The sequence below is a fragment of the Dama dama genome, chromosome 32, assembly GCF_033118175.1.
Source record: "Dama dama isolate Ldn47 chromosome 32, ASM3311817v1, whole genome shotgun sequence".
In the NCBI taxonomy this organism is placed as follows: Eukaryota; Metazoa; Chordata; class Mammalia; order Artiodactyla; family Cervidae; genus Dama; species Dama dama.
This window is the reverse complement of record NC_083712.1, coordinates 22,003,070-22,020,864: the sequence shown is the minus strand read 5'-3', so window position 1 is coordinate 22,020,864 and position 17,795 is coordinate 22,003,070. Positions and strand designations below refer to the sequence as shown.

At 36.8% G+C, this 17,795-nt stretch overlaps 1 protein-coding gene across 2 annotated transcripts; it reads left to right on the top strand.

Moving 5' to 3' along the window:
• The first annotated feature begins 1 nt into the window (after position 1).
• UFSP2 (UFM1 specific peptidase 2) lies at positions 2-17,704 on the top strand. Of its 2 annotated transcripts, XM_061134857.1 has the most exons (14): positions 43-156; positions 777-944; positions 1,558-1,614; positions 3,089-3,167; positions 6,029-6,212; positions 6,294-6,360; positions 8,455-8,612; positions 9,001-9,193; positions 10,540-10,686; positions 11,100-11,264; positions 11,469-11,593; positions 13,090-13,166; positions 14,066-14,190; positions 17,545-17,704. In XM_061134857.1, exons 4-14 carry the CDS (start codon positions 3,104-3,106, stop codon positions 17,629-17,631), a joined length of 1,392 nt encoding a protein of 463 aa, XP_060990840.1. In that variant the 5' UTR covers positions 43-156; positions 777-944; positions 1,558-1,614; positions 3,089-3,103; the 3' UTR covers positions 17,632-17,704. The 2 variants fall into 2 exon arrangements, with proteins under 2 accessions (XP_060990841.1, XP_060990840.1); XM_061134858.1 differs by lacking the exons at positions 777-944; positions 1,558-1,614 and having other exon boundaries at positions 2-156.
• The last annotated feature ends 91 nt before the right edge of the window (positions 17,705-17,795 follow it).

The window sequence follows — 17,795 nt, the reverse complement described above, 5'->3', positions numbered from 1 at the left end:
GGCGTGGTGGTACGCCCCGTGACGCACACCGCAGGGCATGTTGGGAACGGTAGTCGGCCTTCCCAAATCCCGCACTCCGACGGAACCACTTCCGAGCCAGCCTCCTGCGCGGTGGGCGGGCTTTGGTGTTGCCGTCTGCACCGCGTAGCTGATATGGTGAGTATCCCCTCCACCCGCTCGCCACCGACTCCTGCGTGGTCACCTCCGACCTCACTAGCTGCCTGCGAGTGGGGCTCTGCGGCCATGGAAAGAACTGGGCCTGCCGGGGACCGGTGGTCCAGGCCTTGGTCTGGGCCTTTTCGTCCTCGGCGTGGCCCCTCCCGATAGGGCCGGAGGGAAGCCACCCCCGGACGACCTTCGGCTGCCGGGCTCCACCGCGCTCCCTGCACCTTTCCCTTAGTGTGCGTTTTGACAACGAGGGAATCATGAGGCGTTTTTGAAGGTTTCGAAGAAAGAGTGGACCTGGAAAAGAGAAGAGTAACTTTCCACATAAGTCTTGCTCCCTAGGCTGTGTGGTGGTAACACTTTCCTGGTTTCCCCTCTGATTGCTCAGGCAGGTTCTGCTGCAGTCCGGTATCCCTAGATGTGTGTTCAGTACTTTTCTTTACACCTTGTGCTTTCTCCAGAATTTGTATCTTTAGCTTAGAGATGTATTCTGAGCTCCAGAGCCTCATATCTATTAACTGTACCGCCACTTGGTTGGCGCATATATATTTTAAACTCAGCAAGTTCAAAACTGACTTAACCATCCCCACCTCACCCTGCTCTTCCTCCAGTGACCCCCGTCTCAGATCATTGCGCCACCACCCACCCCACCATTGTTCATGCCAAACACCTGGAAATCATCCTTGACATCGCCCTCTTCGCAGCTCCTGAACATCCATCTATCTGTTCCGTGACCAAATCCTATGGAATCTACAGGGGCTTCCCTGATGAGTCAGTTGGTAAAGACTCCGCCTGCAATGCAGGAGACCCCGGTTCAATCCCTGGGTTGGAAAGATCCCCTAGAGAAGGGATAGGCTACCCACTCCAGTATTCTTGGGCTTCCCTTGTGGCTCAGCTGGTAAAGAATCCGCCAGCAATGCGGGAGACCTGGGTTTGATCCCTGAGTTGGGAAGATCCCTTGGAGAATGGAACGGCTACTCACTCCAGCATTCTGGCCTGACTGTATAGTCCATGGGCTCCGGAAGAGTCGGACATGACTGACCTCTAAATGGTTGCCAGTCATCACAGTCTCTAGCTATTCTTGCCCTTGGCGCCATGAGATCTAACCCTCTGCTCTGTTCTCTTAAGTGGTCTTTTAAGCAGGCCTTCACCAGCCAGAGCCCCTGCCTGGGAGAGGCTTGGCCACCTTCACCCCTATCTTTACCTTAGAATTTGGAATGTTTTTGGAGTATTTCCTTTGGAATACTCTTATCTACTTACCCCTCAGACCTCAGTTTAAATATTGTTTCTTCAGAGAGAGTCTCAATTCAGAAGTGTAGGGAGATTCTAGTGTGTTCAGATAAGATCTCTTATAGAGCCTTTGCGACAGCCCTGTGATGTATATTTTTCCAGTATTACAGAAAAGACACACTTGAGTGATTAGTTACAAGGTCCTACAGAAAGTCACAGGTAAGTGTTGCTCTTGCTAACTTTTATCTTAAGTATCTTTCAGTGCCATTAAATATTTTTTATTCAAATAGGTACATAGCATTTAACCAACTTCTTATACTTAACAGATTCTTATTGATAGCTATTTAGTTGGGATTTTTTTTGTTTGTTTGTTTTTTGCTGTGATGAACAACAGTACGATAAGTGGACCACATTCAAGCTAACTTTGTCCTGAACTTTCTTGATTATTTCTGTAGGATAAATTCCAAGAAGTATAACTGGGGCAAAGGGCATGGCCTTTCAATATGTTATAATTTGTGGAAAATAAAAGCAGTCACCGTTGGGACAATGTGACAGGGATTATAAATGCAAAAAATAGTAATGGTACCTATTTTGAGTATCAAAGTTAATATATGTCCAGTCATTTAGCATAGTGCCTTCTACTTTTTAAGAGTTCAGTCAATGTAGTACTTAACTGATTTTGTTAAAAATAGGGCTCTTACTGTGTAGTATGTTTCTTCATCTTGTTCGAGGCATGTTTTGAGACTCTGATGAAATCTCTGAAACCTTTTCCCAGAGGTTGCCTTCCTCTTTCCCACCCTTCTCCCCACGCAAAATGGTATGTCTTTTGTCATATGTCATCAACTACCTGAAACTCAGCATATGGACTCAAATTAAGAACTGCTAATAATTTCATTTTACAAGTGCTTTTTTCTCCCCCTTTATAAGTTGCAGGCATTTTCCTACAGTATTAAATATTCACATAAAGCATGATTTTTCGTTGCTATATAATATTTGTAATTATTTAATTGGTCTCCTCTTGTTGACAGGTTAACATCTGTATACACTAATCTTTGTGTGTTTTGCAGATTTCCTTAGATTAAATTTCTATACGCAGAATTATTAGACCAAGAATGTGAATGTAAGGCTTTTGATTCTTATTGCCACATCACCCTATAATGAATTCTAAGAGTTTATACTTCATACTCCAACCATCAGTGATATATTAGTTTCCTTTCATTGTCTTGCCCACCAGTTGTTATCATAATAGGTTCAGTGTTCCTGTCCCATTCTAAAACCATTTCTTGACCATTGATCTTTTCATGGTGTTTTTAAACCCTATAATTGCAAAGACTATAATTTAGAAATACTGTCCCAGAGCAGTGTGGTCCTCAACCTTTTTCCTTTAGAATCATTGACACAGAAGAGTTTTTAAATATCCTTCCCAGACCAATTTATCAGAATATCTGGGAGTATAGCCCGGGAATGGGTGCTTTAAAATCCTCAGGTGATTTCAATGTGGAGCAAAGGCTGAGAACCTCTAATACAGAATTGATTGTGTTTTGTTTTTCTCCATAAAGCAAGGAATTAACTCATGAAATAATTTGAAAAGTCAAGGTAATTTATACCTTGACCTAAATTCAGTTGGAATCTAATTTATATGAGGATGAGTTTCTTTTGTTTTACAATGAAATTTTGGTTTTATTTGTCTTAGGTTATTTCAGAGACTATGGATATACTCTTCAGAATAAGAGGTGGCCTTGATCTAGCTTTTCAGCTAGCTACTCCTAATGGTAGGTCTGCCAAGATACTCTCCTTTTTTACTGTAAAAGCAATGGTGAGAATCTTACCATTTTGCAAATGAAACTGAATGAGAGGGTGAATAAACTGTCTAAGGTCAAATAGTAAGTGATATGAATTGGATTTAAACTTAGAAACTGTGTTCCCCACCACTGCTAGCCCTTGGGGCTCCTCTGCACGTTAAGAAAAGGTGACCCCTTATTTAAGAAACTTTACTGCCCTCTCCAAGAAAATTGTCACAATAAATATAAATATCCACTGTGAGCATAATGTAAATGAGACAGCTAGACTTATACATTGCACACCTAAGACTCCAGAACCCACTCTCGTGAGGTTGTGTGGTTTAGGAATGGCAGGCAGGTTCTATGGGAGAAAAATCAGCAGTGTTGGTATAAACCAAAGTCTAGGATGTCTTCCTGTTTCTGACTACTGCCACAAACCAAGCTAAACGATATCAGAGGAGGAAGACAAGGAGCTATGTTTGAGGTGTGTTTCATTTGAAATACCACACTACATCAGGTGTAAATTCCCAGCAGGCAATTGGTAACTTGAGTCTGAAACTTGGGGGAGAGTGGTCAGAATTGGAGATAGAGAACTTAATATCTTATGAGGATGATAGTTAATGCCTTGTATTAGATGAAGTCACTCAAGAAAAGTATGATCAAGGGTGTCAGGAGCCACAGAGAAGTTCAGAAAGGTAAGGAGTAAACAGTGTCAGAGTTCCTTCAAGGAGATCACCAGCTGATGATTATTTACTGGCCCCTTGGAAAGAGGAAGGGAGAGAATGCAAGATATTCTTTCTGACGCATCCCTTCATATTAAAAAATTATTCGTGTTGGTCCACATTCTGATTCCTACTCCCGGCCAATTAAAGTAAGTTTCCAGGACAGAGACTTCGGCATCAGTAAGTTTTTTTATTGATTCTCTAATGTGCCATCAGGATGAGAATTGTTTTGCAAGAACTAAATCAAACTCATTTTTAAGCCTATCTTATCAGTAAAGTATTGTTCCTTGGGCTTCCCTGGTGGCTCAGTGGTAAAGAATCCATCTGCCAATGCAGGAGACACAGATTGGATCCCTGAGTCGGGAAGATCCTCTAGAGAAGGAAATGGCAACTCCCTGTGGTATTCTTGTCTGGAAGATCTCATGGACAGAGGAGCCAGAGGAGCCTGGTGAGGCTTAATCCATGGGGTCACACACAATCGGATACAACTTAACAACTGAGCTCCCATGCAGTGTGTGGATAAAGCCTTACATTTTACAACTCACTATAAATTGAAGTTATCCTTTGTATGAACTTACTACAAAGTATAACTGATCTGTCATTCAGCAGACATAATGATGTAATTTCAAGTATAAATAGGGACTGCAGATACGTTTTACGCAAATAATTGATGTATTTGAGCTTGTTTTCAGACTTTATAGTATTCCTCCTCCTGCACCCAAGTCTTTGAAACACTCCATGAAGGGAATCATTAATGAGGAAATACTGAGAACAGAGGTGCTTAACTTTAAAGACATTGCAGTTATCTAGATATTTCATGGTCTTTAGGGATGGACAGAAGATAATCCAGGAATTATGTTTGTCTTTTGTGGTGAAACTATAAATCTTTAAATTTGGATTTCTGAAACATATCAGGAAGCCTTTATATCTGACTTATTATAAGTAATCTTTCTCTCCCACAACCTCAAGGTATTTATTTATCAAGATATCAATGTGATAGTTATTTTAACCACAGAGTTAAATAGGTTTAGGATTTAGGAGTAGGACAAATACTTAAATATTGTCTTCTTCAAATGTATCTTTTTATATAGTTTTGACTTTGGAACCATGAAAATGTTTTCCATATTCAAAAAATTCTATTGAGTAAAAAGGAAATCATTGAAAATGAAGTTAGACAAATATCAGGTTGATGACATACCACATAGAGCAAAAGAGAACTTAAGAACACAATACTTTGTACAGTCTTAGTGGGATATAGTCTGAAGAAGAAAATTACAAAGAAATTCAAATCTCACTCCAGAGTTTTATTTCTATAAGTAATATGGTATTTTGAGAGTAATTGGAATCCTCATCCATTGCTGATGGGAGTATAAAATGATGCAGCTCCTCTAGAAAGCATTTTGACAGTTCCACAAAAAGAGAGTCACCATATGACCCAGCAGTTCCTTCAGGGTTATTACCTAAAAGAATTAAAGACATATATCCACACAATAACTTGTGCACAAATACTTGTAAAACCATTATTCATGATAGCGAAAAGATAGAAACAACCCAAACATGTATCAGCTTACAGATGAATAAGCAGAGTATGTTCTGGTCATATAATAGAATATTATTCAGCCATAAAAAAGCTAATTCGTGCTAGGGATGGAGTCACAGTTGGATGAATCGTGAAGAGATTAGGCTGAGTGAAAGAAGCCAGACCCAAAAGGCCACAAAATGTGTGATTTTATTTATATGAAGTGTCGATAGTAAACCAATCTATAGAGACCAAAAGTAGGTTAGTGATTGCCATGGGTAAGTGCAGGGGGGTGGGGAATGACTGCTGGGAAGTCCAGGGTTTATTTGGGGGTGACGGAATGTTCTGAGATTAAATAGTGATGATTGTAAACCTTGTGGTATACTAAAAGCAACTGAATTGTACACATTAAATGAATTAATTTCCTGGTCTATGAATTTTATCTCAATTTTTTTAAAGACAAAAGAAACTTTTTTTTACATTATTGAATCTGAGGAATGGATGTTTGGGGGCCACTTTTACTGTGCCCTACTTTTGTGTGCTTGGAAGCCTCCGTGTTGAAAAGTGTACAGTTTTTCTTACTAACTTCTATTTGTATTCTTTTAATTTAGAAATGTTTATCAAGAACGCACTAAAACATGTACTGAGTGACCTGTCAACCAAGCTTTCTTCAAATGCCCTTGTGTTCAGAATTTGCCAGAGTTCAGTGTACATATGGCCCAACAGTGACATGAACACCATTCCAGGAGAGCTGACCGATAGTTCTGCCTGTAAGAACATAGTGCGCTTTATTCAGTGAGTATGCTTAAAGATTGCTAGAAATGTTTTTACAATATCATTTCACATTATAAACATCTCCGTGTATTAAAAATTTAGATTTGAACCGGAAGAAGGTACGAAACGAAAATTCATGAAGAAGAAAGATAAAAAGTTATCAGACACGGTAAGCAAATCACCTGTCTTCTTAGTGATAAAAATTTTCAATCCTTGAATTTGGAGTTGAGTGAGATCTTAGAAAGTTCTTACTTTTTTTTTTTTTTAACAGATCAGATGATTCAAGTCCAGAAAGATTAAGTGACTTGCCCAAGGTTATACCTCTGTGTTATATATCTAAACTTTTGTCCTTGAGTATGTTTACAAATTACTTAAAAAGGAATCATTCTGAAACATTACAGTGACACATTATGCTGTATGAAATAGTAAATGATAAGTGATTTACTTTTCTTCACAGTTTTGGTTCTGTCAATTTTTGAACTAGTACTGTTGAGTATCTGCCACATGCCCCAAACTTTGCCAGGTATTGGAGATGAAAAACAGAGCAGCTACTTCAAGGCAGGAAGTTGTACAAAGTTAATATTTAATATGACTGTAGCATTTTTCTAGACTAGTAAGAATAATAGAGTGGACATGGGGTTGGAGATGTGGACAGAGAGCACTCGGGGGAATCTGAACAAAACCAGTAGCTATAGTAATAAAGAGAAGGGAATGGATACAAGAAATATTTAGGTAATGAAAAGGATTGTACTTAGAGACTAATTGGATGTGGGATGACCAGCTTCTTGCTTGGGTAAAGATGGGAGATGGGGAAGATGTGAGGTCAGTGTTGGTCATACCATGTTTGAGACACCAGTGAGGTGTTGACCTGAGCTGTGAGATTTTTAAATGTGGAGTGTACAAAAAAACTATGGACTTTGGATAAGGATTTGAGAATTACTGGTAGTTGGAGGTTGACATTTTGAGGGTTCAGGTCAGTTATTTTATAGAGTGTTTCTCGGATTGGGCTTGAGTTTGTTCTAGGCTGCCTTATGGTAGGTTCAGGTGGGCATTGTTGATAGGAATACCAAAGAAGTAATGTGTGTCCTCAGCACATCATGTGAAAGAGGCATATACTTAGTTGGTTCTCGTATCAGTGACGTTAACGATGATCACTTAATGTGGTAACTGCCACCTTTCTCCACTGGGAGGGTCCTATTTTTTGCCCTGAAGGTATCTTGTGGGAAGATGCTTTGAGTTTATGTATATATCCTATTCCTCATCAAGTTTTTACCCAACGCTTCTAACATCAATTGATAATTTTTGTCAGAAGCTAGCATTAATCTAATGGTTGCAAAGTGGTGATTTTTTTCCAAGTTTGTTGTTTTCTTTTACATTTACAAGATGACTTTGTACTGTAAGGAAGAGCTTTTCCTTTTCCCTGTGTATTAACTGCGTGGAAGTATGGAATCCTGTTTTATGCAATGAGTTGTCTGTTAACTGTCATCAGTTATTTTGATGCTTATATTTTCTAATTTGGCCAAGAGACACTTCATGCTGGCTCCCGTGTTCTCTTGACACTGTACTTTTGAATACTTCGTAATTTCTTCCAAGGATGTTCCAGGTCCATGTACTTTTGCTATTTCATCTCAGGAATCAGCCATTTCCCCAAGGAAGGCAGACATGTATGCACACATACTATACATATATAATGCACACTTCAATATTTACCCATGTAAATCATATACCTCTAGTTCTACTTCAGCCTCACACAATTCCTAACCTTTTCCCAGTGAGAAACCTGGCTTCCAGTACTCTTAATATTTTGCTAAATTTGTTTAATATACAGAAAGCATTTTCAGAATTGTTTTTCCCTACCACTATCAAAATCAAACCTTTCTAAGAGTTCATTATTAGTATGTCTTTAGAGCAGAGGTATATAGTCATAACATATGTTTAAAAGTTGCCTTGATCTGTGGTTATTATATCTTGTTTATTCATTTTTTTTTGAAAATTTTAAATCTATACAAAAATAGGACAATGAACCATAGTGAACTTTTAATGCTTATGGATTCATGATCTGATTTCATCTTCACTTCGCACTCACTCTCTGCCTCTCCTCAGATTATTTTGAAGCAGAGAAGAATTTTTCTTTAAGCTAAGAATTGTGCTTTTAAATAATTTACTGTAATATAGTGTATATGATCCTTAAAAAGTCCTTTTACTTACCTTTTATATTATTGTTCAGTGTGCTTTAAGTTAACTATTCTGTTTATCTTTATAGCATCAAATAGTAAATATAGATCTGATGCTGGAAGTGTCGACCCCTCTGGCAGCTGTAACGCCCATTATTGAAAGAGAAAGCGGAGGACACCACTATGTTAGTATGACTTTACCAGTTGATGCAGTTTTATCTGTTGCTCCAGAAGAAACGTGGGGAAAGTAGGTATTTTCTAATACTACTGATACCTTTAAATGAGGACCCTCCCCCAAAGTAATCACATCCTATTTTTAAGTGTCGTTGAGGCATATCTAGGGTGGTTATTGTTCTTTTTACTATGATTTACTCCTTGTTTCTTATTAAATTAAGAGTCATCTAGTAATTCAGTGTTTATTGAGGAAGCAGGATAATATGCCAAACCTATAGAATTTTCCATTTACCTGTACAGAGGAAATTTAGTCTATTTAACATTTAACTTTTTATTATTTAGACTTAATTTAATAAATCCAGTCCTATCAAGGGCATATTAGGAATATATTCACTCAACAGTTTCATGTATCATAACTATTATAACTTTTGTTAATGCACTTGTGTATTTCCCTCCCACAGAGTTCGTAAACTTCTAGTCGATGCAATTCATAATCAACTAACTGATATGGAAAAATGCATTTTGAAATACATGAAAGGAACATCTATTGTGGTTCCTGAACCACTGCACTTTTTATTGCCAGGTGAAAAAAATCTTGTAACAATTTCATATCCATCAGGAATTCCAGATGGTCAGCTGCAGGCCTATAGAAAGGTAAAACCAATTCATTCTTAGAAAAATAAAAATATCATTCATTTTGTATTTAATTTTGTGCTTCTAATAAATAGCCAGCGTTTTGTGATTTAATTTTATAAAGTGTGGATGAACACTATTGGCTTTACATCTTATTTAATGTCTATTCTCATGTAACTGTTTAAAGTATTTTTAAGAAAAAATTATTATGCTGAATCATATGTAACATTTTAATTTCATATATTCGGTGAAGTTCATTTGTAATTTTTCTATAGTGAAATTTAAGAACGAAAAGATGCTTACATGCCTAGAGTAGCTGATGAGTGCTTTTTAATAACTTCCTTTTCTTTTCCATTACTTGCAAATTTACAAAAGAGACAGGGTTACAGTGAGAGAAGGGAAATTAGAATTTATCCTGTTTCTAATTAGGATTTGTAGTACTACTCCATCCCCCACCTCTCAGGGTCATTTGGGTTTTATTAGAGGTGTTTTGAAGAAAACATGATCAACATTCAAAGAAATGAGATTTATTGGCAAATGACTGGTTTGATAGTGTGTATATATATGTATTTTTTGGTAGTATATATTTTTGATATTTGGCCTTGCCTAGTACCCATCAAATTATACCATGGAAACATCTTCCCAATCTCTGCCCCGAAAAGAGATGGAACACTGTAACCCTCTGTGTCTCTCTGTAAGTGCCAAATGAATTGGTTTGCAGAGGCAACAGTTACACAAGCTAATGATCTCATTCAAACTGCTCAAATACATAGGAGATATCAAAAAGAAGATGTCAGACTTTCAGAGTAACTATTACGTTTTTATACATTAAGGAATATGTTGCCTTTTAAACATATATGTGTATTTTTATTTTGATGCCATATTGGTCTTTAAACCACCAATTTCCATTCTGTAACCTAATCACTACCCCTTATATTTGTTAAATACTCTAAGCATGATTTTTAAAAATAAAAACCAAAGCATGATTTTTTGATATAGTTATATCATTGTTAATTATAATTTACTCATTTACAAGACTTTCAAAACTACTCGTTAGCCTAGATTTATTTTAGCAGACTGTGTTACAATAAGTAATTTTAAATTATCTCAGTTCTTTCATGCTAATAAATTATTTTCAATGTTCTGTATTCTCTTCCAGTTTCTATCCATATACATAGATAAACAAAAATAAATCCTTTTTGATTTTAGTTTAAATCTCACCCTCTTTGACCTTCATGAATTAAATCATAAGTGTTTGATAACTTAAATTTTCTGTTTTGAATCTAGTTTGGGTTTATTTATTGACTAGGAACCTATATCATTTAACCTTTTTTCTCTTCTTTCCTGTTAATTCTGGTTTTATTTAGGAGTTACACGATGTCTTCAATCTGCCTCATGACAGACCTTATTTCAAAAGGTCTAATGCTTATCATTTTCCAGATGAACCATACAAAGATGGTTACATTAGAAATCCACATACTTATCTCAATCCACCTAACATAGAGACTGGTATGGTGAGTTTAGTAATTATTTATAGGAGTTAGTTGATCATTAGTGTCATTAATTGTTTTTTGCTGGTGCCCAGGGGATGTTTGATTATTATTTTTTTATTCTGAGGGACTTAATATTTTGTTAAGATTTTTGCATTTATGTAATGATATTGTCTTATAATTTTATTTTCTCATACTGTTCTTACTTCACTTTTGTATCAGTAATACACTGATACATTGAAAGAGTTGGAGAGTATTTTTTCTTTTTTAAAAAAATTTTTATAAGTCACTAAAAGTAACAATCTAGCTCTGAAAACAGTAAATGACTCGAGCATGTATATGTATATAATGTTATCTTAATCGATGATATACATATGTATACATATAATATATACATCTAAAGTTAATATTTTACTGTGTTTCTTCTTTTTATATAGGTTTATGTGGTCCAGGGCACATACGGTTACCATCATTATATGCAGGATCGAATAGATGACAACGGCTGGGGCTGTGCTTATCGGTCTCTGCAGACTATCTGCTCCTGGTTCAGACACCAGGGATACACAGAGAGATCCATTCCAACACACAGAGAAATCCAGCAGGTACAAGAACACACCATTTTGAATTATATGGAAGTTTCATGAACCCTAATATATTATCCATTAAATAATTAAGCCTACCTCCTGGTCCAGACTTACTTCTGTTTTGAAGGGAAAAAATATATACTGGTAATCAAGGGAAATGCCCTGTACATAATCTTTAATAGCTGTCTTGTGTATCATTTTTTTCTGTATTTTTAAATAAAGGCTCTAGTTGATGCTGGGGACAAACCAGCAACCTTTGTCGGATCACGGCAGTGGATTGGATCTATCGAGGTACAGCTGGTGCTGAACCATTTGATTGGTGTAACTTCAAAAATACTGTTTGTCAGGTAAGGAAACTTTAAGAAATTTGAGAAATCACTTCAAAGAGAGTTTGTCACTTTTATTAAAAAAGTGCATTTTTCCCCCAATTTGTTTTCGCTCTTTTCTCTTCCTCCACATTGCCCCCTTGCTTTATAAATCTCATTTTTTCCAGTCCTAAATTTCTTTGTTGTTATTTTTTAGAAGATGTTTGTGAGTAAACTTTGTGATACGTACTTGTATAGTCTAGGCCTAGTCTTAGTCTGGAAGAGGAAAACTTGGAAATATGCCAACTTTGAGTAGGTACAGAAGGTCTGGTTTTTTAATGCAGAAGTCGTTGAAGTCTTGGAAGGGAAAAATCAAATATTGATCTATGACTGACCTTTTTGTTTACTTCCCACTCTTTTGCTTCCTGAGATTTTAATAAACTAATCATGTATCCAAATATAATTTTATCTTTTCCTTATCTATTATAACAGGAAATTTTATATAGGAAATTTATACTATAGGAATATAAAATTTATAAATAAGATATTTATAATAGGAAATTTTCTTTTCCTCTTTAAAAAATAGAATATTACTATTCTAATCACAATTCTAGTATTAAAATATGAGCAAATATTAGAGAAGATTGATTTCTATGACCATCTCTAGCTTACTCCTTATATATGAGCTTATGTTTTTAATACATTTATTATGACAACCTTGATAACTAATGTCATTATCCTTATTGTCCAAGTACTTTAGTGCAGTTGCCTTCACAGTTGCAATTTGAATTGGATGTGGAAATCAGCACTAACAAATAAATAATAGATTAAGTAGTGAAGTAGGTGGTGATTAAAAAGTGAAAGTTTTGACACATGAAAATGTTATTTCATACATTCCTTACAAAGCAAGAGCTAAGGGTTAGCACCACCTGGCACCTCCATTCTAAAAAAAAAAAAAAAAACTTCCATCTATTCATCTTTTCTATTCTCAGAAGTAAAAATTATATGATATTAAAATATTCCCCCAAAAATATGTTGTACTTGAAAACGTTTTGCAGTTTTCATGTTGGCTACACAGACATTGTCTGTTTTAGTCCTAGAATCTCCTGTCACATAGAAGGGCAGGTATTTTTGGTCCCAGATTAAAGATGAGGAATTACAGGCTCAGAGCTTGATGGTATGAAAACAAAATCCCAGGATTTAAAACCTGTCCTTCTGAAATTAAATCCACCCATAAGAATCCCCTCAGTATCAAAGTGACCACTTTCAATGTTAGGTGGTTAAAAATCCAGAACCTTCTTTATGCATTTCTAGAAGCAAAGAATCAAGGTCTTCTTTCCTAGCTCATTTAGTGACCTTAAATATTTAGAGGTTGTATTGCTTTAAATTGCTCTCAGTTCCCTACCACTTAATTTTGCTTAAATTTATATCTATATTTTTAGTAACCAAAAAAGAAACCAAAAAGGTAGAAAACATTAGTTCCCAAGCTCATTTGATCTTCAGAATAGTTCATCTGATAGAAACTGGTTTCTTTCTAGCCAAGGTTCTGAAATGGCCTCTCAGGGACGAGAACTGGCTAATCATTTCCAAAGTGAAGGAACTCCAATAATGATTGGTAAGGTGTTTTGCAATCTTATGTTCTTTTGGTAGATGGAGAGTATGTGAAACTTATCATTAATGTAAATACATAATGGCACATAATATCAGTCCTTTGTAAACATATTAAAATTAGCTTTTACATCATGCGTACTGACCTCTAGATATTTTTTAAAATTTCCAAGGTGGGAGGAAAGTTATAAAAAAAGATTATAATAACTAGAAGTAGTAAAGGCTAAGTTATTTGATAACTGTGCTCAAATAAAAACTTTATAGCAGAATGGAAAAGAGGCAATGGTCACTCAGTATAGCATCAGAAGTCATGGCTGTCAGGAACTTGGCTCGCTGTGTGATATTATGCAAATTGCTTAACCTCTTTAGACTTTCTTTGTAAAATAAGAGAATTGGATTAGCTAATCTAAAGATTCACGATTCTATGAGAAATAAGACTTGTCCTGGATGACAGAAGGCAAGCTAAGACTGGTGTGTAAGAAATGCAGGTAGGCAGATGTCGGCAAACTATAGGAAGTAGTGACTGAGTAGACGGGCTGCACCACTGGAGGCACTTGGAGCAGAGGTAACATGGCTTGTCTGCTGAGAGAGGCACCAGCAGCAACGGTGGTTACCCTGTGTGAGGAGTTCAGACCTTCTGTGGCCCTTCTTAAATCCAGTTTAGGTAATTCCATGAATATTAAAGTGACATAGAAACCTAATATGATTATAGATGTGATTGTATCTTTTCTGTCTTTAAGATGTAATTTTGTCTTTTCAGAGTACATTTGACATTATGTCTTTTCCAGTTTAGGTCAATCAATTTAATATTATGTTAGATTAATTCATAGGCAAAATAATCTTTTTCAACTGAAATTGATTGGGAGGTTGAGACTGACATATGCCCTGTCATTTCCTCTTGTATAGGGGGAGGAGTTTTGGCTCACACAATACTAGGAGTTGCATGGAATGAAATTACAGGACAGATAAAATTTCTGATTTTAGATCCACATTATACAGGTGCTGAAGATCTGCAGGTTATTTTGGAAAAGGTAAGTGTCTGTTTAACAAATAAATACAAGGAAAATAACCCAAAGCCAAAGGAGGGAGAACTGGAAGCTAACAGAAAGATGGATTGTAAACTGAGAGCAGAGATCCTCACTGTAAGGAAGGACTCTAAGCCTGTGATGAGTCACTCTCTGTAGATATGAAGGCCAGGGGGGAACTAAAGTATTAGAGTATGAAACTCATAAATATATTCCTTTGAGACTTTACAGCATTTCGTAAATATACTGAGATTTATCAATGCCTCAAAAAAGAGTGAAATATATAATGTTTATAATTTTCAAATTAACCAAAAATTGGCAGTATGATGGACATTATGGAGACTTGACTGCTTTTATATATATATATATTTTTACATATAACTTAATCTCATTCTATGAAAGATTTGAATTTGAAACAAATTTAACAATATTTGTTAATGCTTAAACTACCAACTTAAAGGAGGTATAAATTTACGTTAATTTATAGGCAACTAATTCAGATTTAGTACTGAGTTTTAATGAGAAATTAGTACTAAATTTCCATGAAACTCAGTACTAAATCTTTCAGAGGCAAGTGTTATAAGACACAATTAACTTGAGTCCATTAAAAGTTTCATATTTTTTGCCAAATAAGTCATTAGTACCAATAAAAAGATTTCTTAAATCCGAAATCCTACGGAATTCTGGGGAAATGGATGGTTTAACATTGAAATTCACTTATGAGAGATCTTCAAAACTGAATATAGCTGTATGAGATTACTAAAGCCCTGTGAATGAGATGTTTATGAGAGTTTTTACTGTTTTATGTAGCTGAACTCTTATATCCCCACTTTAGTAAAGTCTATTGCCAATTATTGGAGCATCTATAAATACTAACAGGATATAAACACATTCTTAAAATTTTAAATGCCACATACACAAAATTTTCTCTTTCAAGGCATTTGGACTTTGAAGACTGTGACATGTTTTTGGCTGGTATACGTATCTTCCTAAAAATAGGAGCAATATTGACTGTCTTTCTGTAGCAAGGTGTTCATTCATTGGACATTCATTAAGTACCTAATATTTACCATCCACTGTCCTAAGCACTGGGGTATTAAAATGGATCTTTAAAGAGCTCTTTGTCTAGTATAGAAAGACAAAGAAGGGGAGTCCATAAAGGACTGCTTCCCCCCAAAAATATGGTATCTTTGGTGGCGCTTACAAGACTGCCCCTGCAAAGGGATCAAAGTCAGTGAAAGGAAAGCTGGGCATGTTCTGAGAACGGTGGCATTTTTAACATGACTTGAGCTGGTGGAGAGGGGTGACTGATGGCTAGAGGGATCTGTAGGAGCTAAGTCAGGATGGCCACTGAGAGCCAGGCTGGGACACACGCGTTCAGATTTTATCTTAAAGGCTGTGAGAAGCCTTACAAGCTGCTGTAACAGAACACGGTAGAGGGGGCGGCTTATAGTAGCAGAGGTTTATTTCTCAGAGTTCTGGAGGCTGGGAAATCCAGGATGGAGGTGCTGGCTGATTTGGTGGGTGGTGAAGCCCACTTTCTAGTTTAAAGACGGCAGACTTTCTCACTGTCCCCACATGATGTAAGGGATGAGGGAGCTCTCTGGGCACTCTCTAATGATGGCTCTATTGTCATAACCCAGTCAACTTCCAGAGGCCCCACTTCCAGATGCCAGCACATTGGAGATAGGGTTCATCATACAAGCCTTAGACACATTCAGTCTATGGCAGGGGCCTAAAGGGACAATCCTCCCTCTGCCTGACCTCTCTCTACCCACTTGGGGAGCTTTCCTGTGTAAGTTCCCTAAGTCAGTCACCTCAAAAGAAAGCTGTCCGGCTCCTCTACTTACTCCCGCAGTTTCTGGTTTGGGCACCGTCTCTACCCACTTCTTTTGAAAAAAATTTGAGACCAGTTACCTAGAGATGGCCCACATGTGTGAAAGATCAAAACAGAAAGTATAAACCTTTTTCTGTCATTGAGAAAACAGATTTTAGGACATGAAATTCATTAGAGAAAGTTTTGCTGAAAAAATGAGATGATAAAAAGAATTTTATGTAAAGAAACGACTCTCAAGGGAAATAAACCAGACTTAATGGTGGTATCTGTAGGCAGGGAGAGCAGAACTCGTAGAGGATTTTTTAATTTTTACTTTCACCTCATTTGAATTTTTTTATGTGTATCTTATTTTTGCAATCAGAAAAAGAATAAAGACCTAAAGAGCATCTCTACTCAACCCTCCGCCCTCCACACTGAAAAACAGGCTAACACACCATCTTCCTCTGTAGGAACTATGGCCTTTGACTTTAGGTCCCTGTCAGAATGCCCAGCAGCCTCCTAGTTAGGTGGGCTTCCCTGATGGCTCAAGTGGTAAAGAATTTGCCTGCCAATGCAGGAGACACAGGAGACTCAGGTTCCATCTCTGGGTTGGGAAGATCCTCTGGAGGAGAAAATGGCAACCCACTCCAGTACTCTTGCCTGAAAAATCCCACGGACAGAGGAGCCAGGTACTGGCTGTAGTCCATGGGGTCACAAGAGTAGGTCATGACTGAGCACACACTCCACTCCCAGTCAGGTAGGGTAAAGGAGCAAGACCACTCACTGCCTCTCACTCAATGCAATGGCATTTTGAGTCCTCACTAACCTCTGAACAAGTATGTGTAAGCAAGCGTTTCATTTCAGAATGATGTAACTCAGACAAGTCATTAGCTGGGTCTTTAAGAAAATAAATTAATGGCCCTAGAAGAAATTTGATGAACTTAACTATATTCACAATGAAATGTTGTTTGAAAGAAATTTTCTCTGCTGGAAAAAATACTGACATGAAACTGGGAAGTGGCAGTGATTACAGCCTGAGGAAAAGGAAGAATGTAGAATGCAACTCCCAAGGGCAAGTTCAGATTCCTTGACTACGTCGTATCACTGCTGAGATGCCACTGCTGGGAAATCAGTGGCTGGGGAGGCCCACTTTTAATGAAAAGGCCCATAGCCTTTCTCACTGTCTATACAGTCTTCCATGGGACAGATGGCAGTTAAATTATCACATGCCATCGACTACCAGAATGATAAAACCATACATCTTAAAAATCAATAAAATATGACATTGAGTAATAGTACCATAGTGAAGCTTTTCTTTTTTAAAATGATTTCTATGATTAAATATCATAGAATTAAAATTTTTAAAATTCTATCTGAAGTGAACCCAAATAAGCTACTTTTCTGTGCTTAATAGGAATTCAGATACTTGCATTGTATAGGTATTTACAGTCTTACTGCAAGATTCAGTTGTAAAATGTTACAATTTCAATTATGTAGTCCTGTAACTTTGTAAAAGGTTTTCCTTTCCCTTCTCCCACATCTAGGGCTGGTGTGGATGGAAGGGCCCAGAGTTTTGGAACAAGGATGCTTACTATAACTTATGTCTCCCTCAGCGACCAAATACTATTTAAAATATCTTGGACTTATAGACTGTAGTAAAGTTGTAACTTTGTTGATAAAGAATAAATTTGATTTCAAATTAAATCCTGGGGGTGGTTTGATGGTTTTTATGAGTTTTTCCAAAGGTGGTAAATATCACAAAGAAAACAATTTACTCTCTAGACATTCTTTTAAT